This window comes from Oncorhynchus mykiss, chromosome 10 (genome assembly GCF_057628025.1).
Source record: "Oncorhynchus mykiss isolate SJ-2025 chromosome 10, ASM5762802v1, whole genome shotgun sequence".
Classification (NCBI taxonomy): Eukaryota; Metazoa; Chordata; class Actinopteri; order Salmoniformes; family Salmonidae; genus Oncorhynchus; species Oncorhynchus mykiss.
The window spans coordinates 75,335,729-75,345,542 of record NC_143031.1 but is presented as its reverse complement, the minus strand read 5'-3'; the positions used below and the strand labels follow the sequence as shown (position 1 = coordinate 75,345,542).

At 39.3% G+C, this 9,814-nt stretch overlaps 2 protein-coding genes across 2 annotated transcripts; both read left to right on the top strand.

The window, feature by feature from the left end:
- Window positions 1–1,419: 1,419 nt before the first annotated feature.
- LOC110519805 (GTPase IMAP family member 9) lies at window positions 1,420–5,797 on the top strand. Its single transcript, XM_036933968.2, is given in 4 exon segments — window positions 1,420–1,509; window positions 4,674–4,748; window positions 5,107–5,732; window positions 5,735–5,797. Coding segments are annotated over 3 exon segments (696 nt in total). The 5' UTR covers window positions 1,420–1,509; window positions 4,674–4,741.
- On the top strand, window positions 5,719–9,291 carry LOC149980303 (GTPase IMAP family member 9-like). Its single transcript, XM_090187951.1, has 2 exons — window positions 5,719–5,826; window positions 7,949–9,291. The coding sequence occupies exons 1-2, from the start codon at window positions 5,772–5,774 to the stop codon at window positions 8,845–8,847; spliced, it is 954 nt and encodes a 317-aa protein (XP_090044077.1). The 5' UTR covers window positions 5,719–5,771; the 3' UTR covers window positions 8,848–9,291.
- The last annotated feature ends 523 nt before the right edge of the window (window positions 9,292–9,814 follow it).

Here is a 9,814-nt window from a genome sequence, read left to right as displayed (position 1 = left end):
GCGAAAGAATACGATGCGATTATCTGAGGACAGAGCCCCATACCAAAATACTATTTCAACCAGCACAGGCTTAACAAAATCGAAATTGCAATAAAATAAATCGTTCACCTTTGACAATCTTCCTCTGTTTGCAATCCCAAGGCTCATTGTTACACAATGAATGGTCATTTGTTTGATAAAATCTATTTTTATTGCCTTAAAACATACAAATTATTATATCACTATGTAAGGCTATTTCACTGACAACGTGAATGATTAACAATATTAGGTTGTTAACACGTTTGTTTCTTTACATAAATAAATGGACACAAAAAAAGGCAGTGTATAACAACATTTCCCATCATGCATTGCTTCTGAAATGCTGCCCAAGGCTGTAGCAGAGAAACAGTGGTTATACAAGAAATCCCGTGACTGACTAGAAAGGGACTCAGTGATCTATGATTTATCATGCAGTGGAGAGCATGGTCTTTTGTCCGAGTAGATGTGCAAGCATTGCATTGCATCAACTAATGGTTGCGTGCAAGTCATCCAGATGGCACTATTATGATGTGGTAAGCTGAAATATGAAATACCTATCCGGGTGTTGTAAGATCATGGCTGCGGTCCAAACACTTAAAAGACACACCCTCGTCCACTTACCCTCGCCTTATGCCCTTGGGGTATCGCAGTCGCCATTTTGGAAGGTGGTCTAAATTATTAGCCAAGCAAGGGAAGTTTACAACGTAAGCCCTCAGCCCGCGTTTTTAGTCGGCTTTGTGAGTGTACAATTATTGTCACACCCTGACCATAGTTTACTTTTTATATTTCTATGTTTTGGTTGGTCAGGGTGTGAGCTGAGTGGGCATTCTATGTTTCATGTCTAGTTTGTCTATTTCTATGTCTGGCCTGATATGGTTCTCAATCAGAGGCAGGTGTTAGTCATTGTCTCTGATTGGGAACCATATTTAGGTAGCCTGGGTTTCACTGTGTGTTTGTGGGTGGTTGTTCCTGTCCTTATGTCCTTTTTCTGTCGTGTGTTACTTAGCACCAGTGTTAGGCTGTTTCGGTTTTCGTATTACGTTTATTGTTTTTGCATTGGATTCGTGTTCACTTTGTTTTCATTAAACATGGATCGCAATAGCCACGCCGCATTTTGGTCTGACTCTCCTTCACCACAAGAGAACCGTTACAATTATGTTCACTCCCGGGCCTGAAACTCCCCATAATTCAATTCGCAAAGATTGTACATCCGCTATGAAAAGACGGCGAAAACTTAAAAACAACATCAATAGAGAAGTCAACATACAAGTGTAAGTCAAAACGAATGCAAATAAGTATAAATCACCCGCAGCCCTGGTGTGAGTCAGCAATGTTGTGCAGGAACTCAAACCAGGGTTGACAAGAAATCACCTGACTAAAAACAGAAACCTTCCAAGATCACGTCATGAAGTACAACTTGGCATGCGCTATAAAATGGCAGCTGCATCGCCCTTGTATATGTATGATACCCAACTCAGCAGGCATTAAAAGGTAAGGACATCTATAAAGTTACTATTACAAGATACAAGCCTGAACCACATTCTTGTTGCATGTTTTCATGTAAAAAATTGGGTGTTCTTTACATATATATCAAAAATCGAGTATGACAAAGTTTAATATCTGTGACACTTTTGGAAAGACTGCATATGCAGTTTATTTTAGACAAAGCTATATGTAAATATGTTTATTGTAACAAGAGTAACTAATGAATACATGTCATGTGTAAATATAGTGATGCTGACATTATGATGAAGGTGTTATGATGTAGGCATTATGCACATTCCTAAAACAGAACTAATATGGACTTAAATATCTAATACACATTCTGTACTTCTAAAAGCTGCACTATAAAAGCTCTCTAACCCTTTCAAAACTAAAATCTTTTATTAAAACCATAACAAAGTGTCTTCCCTGTCCCCGTTTCCCTAAAGACTAAGGGATGGGACTGGAGAAATGTAACCACTCTCAAATTCATAGACAGGGCTATGGATGGACTGATATCAAATGTATAGTTGTAACCATGTTTGTTTGTTTACAAACATTGGTGTAAAACAAGCTTTGATTTAATCAGATCAAGCCCTAACCGGTGATGCCCGACACCTGCGATGATGATTTGGCAGTGTAACTGTTAGAGCCGTCAAATGGTGAGGAGCTGCTCTTGTGAGCATTGTCAGGAAGCCACACCCATCCAGCTCGTGTTACATCTCGATCACACCGACAGGTCTTGTATTTTGGTACACCAGAAGTGCATTCATTTCCAATGGATTTTTTTATTTTACCTTTTTAACTAGGCAAGTCAGTTAAGAACAAATTCTTATTTTCAATGACGGCCTAGGAACAGTGGGTTAACTGCCTTTTCAGGGGCAGAACGACAGATTTGTACCTTGTCAGCTCGGGGATATGAATGCTGCGTTTGCCTTGCAGTATTGTTTTGCAGAGGCAGTTACAGTGCGTTCTATGTGGTGCAAATGTTGGAATTATCGATTGTATGCGTCAAACTGTATGGGTAGACGGCTTGATAGAAACGGTAGCAGAAGGTGCATATTGAACTTTTGTTGCACACATATCCAGAAGATGATGTTTGTGTCACTTTACGGAACTACTGTTGGTGTGATCAAGCCGTTAGAAGTTCAGAACGAGAAAGTGTAGGCTATATACAAATAATGACAGTCAAATTGAAAATCATTAAACAAAATAATTAGAATTTCTATCAGCCTAATTGAGATGGAGATTACATCTCACATTTCAGTGTTCGAACATGTAAACATGGCTGCATGTGATTGCTCTTAATGCGACTCTGTGCAGCCAATGGTAAGGTCCGCTTTAATATAATGTGGTGTCATGATACTGGTGGTTTGTCGACACCCTCTTGAGGATAGCGTAAACAAAAAACTTTCTCATTTTGTCTGTCATAGTTGAAGTGTACCTATGATGAAAATTACAGGCCTCTCTCATCTTTTTAAGTGGGAGAACTTGCACAATTGGGGGCTGACTAAATACATTTTTGCCCCACTGTACACTATATATACAAAAGTACCCCTTCAAATGAGTGGATTCAGCTATTTCAGTCACACACGTTGCTGACAGGTGTATAAAATTGAGCAGAAATTAATGCATATATAAACATTGGCAGTAGAATGGCCTTACTGAAGCGCCCAGTGACTTTCAATGTGGCACAGTCATAGGATGCCACCTTTCCAATAAATCAGTTTGTAAAATTTCTGCCCTGCTAAACCTGCCACAGTCAACTGTAAGTGCTGTTATTGTGAAGTGGAAATGTCTAGGAGCAACAATGGCTCGGCCACAAAGTGTTAGGCCACAAAAGCTCACAGAACGGGATTGCCAAGTGCTGAAGTGTGTCGCATGTATAAAAAAAAACAACACAAAAAAAAAGGTCTGTCCTCGGTTGCAACACTCACTACTGCGTTCCAAACTGCCTCTGGAAACAACATCCACAAAATAACTATTCGTTGGGAGCTTCATGAAATGGGTTTCCATGGCCGAGCAGCCTCACACAAGCCTAAAATCACCATGCGCAATGCCAAGTGTCGGCTGAAGTGGTGTATGTTTTGTTTTTTGTTTGGCATGTTACCGTGGAATTGACCCTCTGGAAATGACTTCATGCACTCCAAGCTGTCTTTTTGTCCTTTCCATGAAACTGTGAGGTTGTATCATAACCTGTAAATGCGTGGAAACCTGATTAAGCCAAACTCTTGTGCATTCCAAGCTTCTCGTAGATGGTGTTGATGAAAATATCCTAGTAGTTTTTTCCCATACCAATAGCAACACACCACTTTATGGTTGGATCATTCTTGGTAAGATAGTAGAACAGACCAGCAAGGAGGACAAAGATGCCTGTATAAGTTGTTGCATTTATAATGGTCTGTGTACCCTTCTGAAGTGCATTTTTAAGATGAAGGCATACTATTGTCTGCCTCTTCCTAGTCCCATTCCAGCATTCAGACCACAGACTCATCAGTTGTAGCATAGATTCATTGGCATACACCTTCTGTGTTGTCATTTTGAAAAACTCCTGTTTGTTATTAGGGTTTCTGAGAAATTCAGAACTTACATGGAAGCTTGGTTGTCTCCCCAACTTTCTTTCAGATGTAATTTCCTTGCTTCTCTCTTGTTCAGTCTTTTAGACTCTTTGTATGTGTCCCACACATTATGGATTCTATTGAACCTTTTCAACTGGTGTTCTACCCAAGACAGTAAGACACTGAGATATTTACCAAATGTAGAAACTTGGTGGGTAGGCAAGGAATGGACAATGACAGCTCTGTCAATAGTGTTTCCTTTATTTTGGAGGTTATCTGTAGATAACAGCTATTTTTTTAGTTTTTTGTAGACAAAATGTAAGACTGAAAATGTAGCTTCAGTTCTGTAAGACCACACTTATTTCTACAGATCAACATCACACTTCTCTCCTCTACAGATCAACATCACACTTCTCTCCTCTACAGATCAACATCACACTTCTCTCCTCTACAGATCAACATCACACTTCTCTCCTCTACAGATCAACATCACACTTCTCTCCTCTACAGATCAACATCACACTTCTCTCCTCTACAGATCAACATCACACTTCTCTCCTCTACAGATCAACATCACACTTCTCTCTACAGTAACATTTCATGTTTATCCAACAGAGACGCTGATTGTTCCAGTTGGGAACACTAGACCTGGGAAGAACTTGACAGCGCTCCAAAACCCAAACATGACCGGTGAGAACTTACTCTAAACTTCACTGTATGTAGGCTACAAATAGACAGAGATGGAAACTTATAAATACATTTACAAAAATGTGTTTAGTTTTTTATGGGTTTGCACCAAATAATTATGCTTTGTTAAATTATTAATATATTTTAATTAAATTAATGTATGATTGTAGCATTTATTATTCATTTATGGATAATGTCATTGTTCATTTGGTTACAGTTAATATTCTATAGATCATCAATGTAGGTCTAAGTTATGTGAGACTGAACATGTTTAGTAGCTGTTCTGTAAGGTGACCAAACAGAAAGAACATCAACACCAGACTTCTTTCTACAGTAACAACATTTCCTTCTTATCCAACAGAACAAAATAAAAAGGTCCGGATTGTTCTGGTTGGGAAGACTGGAGCTGGGAAGAGCGCAACAGGAAACACTATCCTGGGGACAAAAGCTTTTAAATCCAAAATGGCCTTTATTTCTGTGACATCAACATTGGATAAGAAAAAAGGAGAGATGAGAGGGCAAAGTGCAGCTGTTATCGACACACCAGGCTTGTTTGAAACAAAGTTAACACGAGATAAGGCACTGAAAGAGATATCACAGTGCCTGCTTTTCTCCGCTCCTGGTCCCCATGTGTTCCTGGTTGTGATAAAGCTGGGAAGATTCACTGAAGAGGAACAGAAAACTGTGGAGATGATTCAGACATTATTTGGTGATGAAGCATCCAAATACACCATGGTTCTCTTCACACATGGAGACCTTCTTGATGGTGTAACAATAGAAGACTTCCTGCATGGAAATCCAGATCTGGAACGTTTAATTGCCAAATGTAACGGGGGATATCATGTCTACAAAAACAAAGATCAGAATCCCTCCCGGGTCACTGAGCTGCTTGAGAAGATTAACATGATGGTGAAGATGAACGGAGGAAGATACTACACCACTGAGATGTTCCAGGAGGCTGAGAGAGCGATTGAAGAGGAGAAGAACAGGATCTTGAAAGAGAATGAAGAGCTGAGATGCAGAGAGATGGAGGAACTCAAGGCAAAGTTTGAAGGAGAAAAGCTGACGAGGAGCCAAGAAGGTGAAGCTAGAGAGCAAGCTGAAAATGTAGTTTTAGTTCTGTAAGATCATACTTATTTATACAGATCAACATCACACTTCTCTCCTCTACAGATCAACATCACACTTCTCTCCTCTACAGATCAACATCACACTTCTCTCCTCTACAGATCAACATCACACTTCTCTCCTCTACAGATCAACATCACACTTCTCTCCTCTACAGATCAACATCACACTTCTCTCCTCTACAGATCAACATCACACTTCTCTCCTCTACAGATCAACATCACACTTCTCTCCTCTACAGATCAACATCACACTTCTCTCCTCTACAGATCAACATCACACTTCTCTCCTCTACAGATCAACATCACACTTCTCTCCTCTAGAGATCAACATCACACTTCTTTCCTCTAGAGATCAACATCACACTTCTTTCCTCTAGAGATCAACATCACACTTCTTTCCTCTAGAGATCAACATCACACTTCTTTCCTCTAGAGATCAACATCACACTTCTCTCCTCTAGAGATCAACATCACACTTCTCTCCTCTACAGATCAACATCACACTTCTCTCCTCTACAGATCAACATCACACTTCTCTCCTCTACAGATCAACATCACACTTCTTTCCTCTACAGATCAACATCACACTTCTTTCCTCTACAGATCAACATCACACTTCTCTCCTCTACAGATCAACATCACACTTCTCTCCTCTACAGATCAACATCACACTTCTCTCCTCTACAGATCAACATCACACTTCTCTCCTCTACAGATCAACATCACACTTCTTTCCTCTACAGATCAACATCACACTTCTCTCCTCAACAGATCAACATCACACTTCTCTCTACAGATCAACATCTGTTACTGTAATTTAATTATGCCAATGTGCTTTCATCAATTGAAAGCCCTTAATCTATTTTATGAGAATTTGTAAGATTTCTTGTTTGCATAAAATAGACGCAGACCAGTCTTTCAATAATAGGTAATAGAATTTATTATCGGAGCGCGCTCCCACTTAATAACGTGCAGCAGTTTATATACAGATAATGACGTCATTTCATTGCTTTAACAGAATCCCCTCCTCTCGACCGGGACAAAGGTGAAAAGTTTATTCTAACTTACTAACATACTCCCAGATAACTTTTGACCCCTCAACATTATCGATCACCACTGAACTGACAGTTTTAATTAACAGAAAACCTAGGAATGCACTCACTGCCTTATCTAAAAACCCCAGAGCTAAGTTTCTGTAGGGTCAACCATAGGTTAACGACCTTATCTGTTTACACAGTCCATAACCCATTCGTTTCTTCCTAGTTGGAATGGTGTTCATTAACTTTTATTACTCCTTGTCCGTGTCACACAATCCCTTCTTATGAACTCATATTGTTAATCAGATATAATAAAACAGAGTATAAGTTTACTTAGTTACAATTCTATTTAAAATGGGGATATTGTTTATTCATTTATCCATAATAAATTCAACATCACACTTTTTTCCTCTACAGATCAACATCACACTCCTTTCCTCTACAGATCAATATCACACTCCTTTCCTCTACAGATCAATATCACACTTCTCTCCTCTACAGATCAACATCAATCTTCACTCTACAGATCAACATCACACTTCTCTCTACAGATCAACGTCACACTTCTACAGTAACATTTCATTTTTATATAACAGAGGCCCGGATTGTTCCGGTTGGGAACACTAGACCTGGGAAGAGCTTGACAGCGCTCCAAAACCCAAACATGACCGTTGAGAACTTACTCTACACTTCACTGTATGTAGGCTACAAGAAGACAGAGATGGAAACTTATAAATATAAAAAACAAAACTAATTTACAAAAATAAGTTTAGTTTTTTTATGGGTTTGCACCAACAACATTTTTTTTTAAATTATTGATAAAATTTCATAAACTGAATCTATAATGGTCGCTTAATTTATGGATAATGTCATAGCTAATTTGGATACAGTTTATATTCTATAAACCATCAATATCTAAGAAGCGAGACTGTGAGACTGAACATGTTTAGTAGCTGTTCTGTAAGGTGACCAAACAGAAAGAACATCAACACCAGCCTTCTTTCTACAGTAACAACATTTCCTTCTTATCCAACAGAACAAAATAAAGAGGTCCGTATTGTTCTGGTTGGAAAGACTGGAGCTGGGAAGAGCGCAACAGGAAACACCATCCTGGGGACAAAAGTTTTTAAATCAAAAATGTCCTCTACTTCTGTGACATCAACATGTGAAAAGAAAAGAGGAGAGGTGGGAAGGCAACATGTAGCTGTCATCGACACACCAGGCTTGTTTGACACCAAGTTAACACAGGAGGCGGCACTGAAAGAGATCTCACAGTGCCTGTTTTACTCCGCTCCTGGTCCCCATGTGTTCCTGGTTGTTCTCAAGCTGGGAAGATTCACTGAAGAGGAACAGAAAACTGTGGAGATGATTCAGACATTATTTGGTGATGAAGCATCCAAATACACCATGGTTCTCTTCACACATGGAGACCTTCTTGATGATGTAACAATTGAAGACTTCCTGCATGGAAATCCAGATCTAGAAAGTTTAATTGCCAAATGTAATGGGGGATATCATGTCTTCAAAAACAAAGATCAGAATCCCTCCCAGGTCCCTAAGCTCCTTGAGAAGATAAACAAGATGGTTGAGATGACTGGAGGAAGTCATTTCACCACTGAGATGTTCCAGGAGGCTGAGAGAGTGATTGAAGAGGAGAAGAACAGGATCCTGAAAGATAACGAAGAGCAGAGACGCAGAGAGATGGAAGAACTGAAGGCAAGGTTTGAAGGAGAACGTCTAAAAGAAGAAGTAGAGAAGCTAAAGAGAAAACAGGAAGGTGAAGCTAGAAAGAACGCTGAGAATACAAACCGCTTAAGGAAAGGTGCCGGAATCGGAGCGATTGTGGGAGTAGTTGGAGGCCCAATCGGTATGGCAGTTGGTGCAGCATTGGGAGCTTCAGTGGGAGCTGTAGTAAATGCATGTACATTTCAATGAGAGTCCATAGCTAACAGTGCTGTACCTTCTACAAGTTGTTTGACTTTATTACTTGATATTTAAAGCTTCCTCTATATACACCAAGTATACCAAACATATACCAACCAAGCTCTTCAGCCAAGCTAGAGAACACCAGACATGAATTTACAGGATAGGACGCTTGCACATGTATACTAGTCGTAACTACTTACAGCATGAACATAAAGATAGATCTGGGTATTGCACATTTGAGAGCACAGAATTGAATAGTTCCCTCAGTAAAGGTGAAAGTTAAGTGTATTTCTGCCTGTCAAGCTAAAAAGCTATATGCTACTGTAAGATTAATTTACAGTCACAGCTCACATTGCTGTCTCAGAAGCATGATGAATGGAGATGAACTATTTAACCATTGCTATTCATGTCATAGTTCTTTCATCACACAATAAAATGAAGGTCCACTGAAAATTCCTTCCTCTCTCCTTAACTGCTTCCTTTCCTTGCTATAGTCTAACTAGTACAGGGCATAGGGAGATGGAGATACAAGGTATGCAAAGGGAACATTGGACAAAATAATGTATTTAGCTGGATAGAACCCCACTGGACTATTTACACTGAACACTTGGAGAAATACATCTATATGATCTTCTTACTGTAGAAACAAGCCATGAGAGATGGAAAGAATTGTGTTACACCACAAGGTACATTCAAAGGAAGACTGCAGATGTATAATAGATGTTAGCTAAATCATTGAAACGCATCACCACTTCTCACATCTGAGACTTGTGTTTTGTCGTGCATTGTCCCTGTTCAACTACATTTAATAGATATATTTTACTGTCATGGTAGCCTACATTTAAGAATGATACTTGTATGTGAATATTTAGCTGTTTTGTGATCACTGGAAAAGGGGGTTGTATTGAGTTACATTTTTTTTTAGCAGTAACAGACTCCTGATGAAGATGTGAGGCACTCACAAATCAAGTTTTAC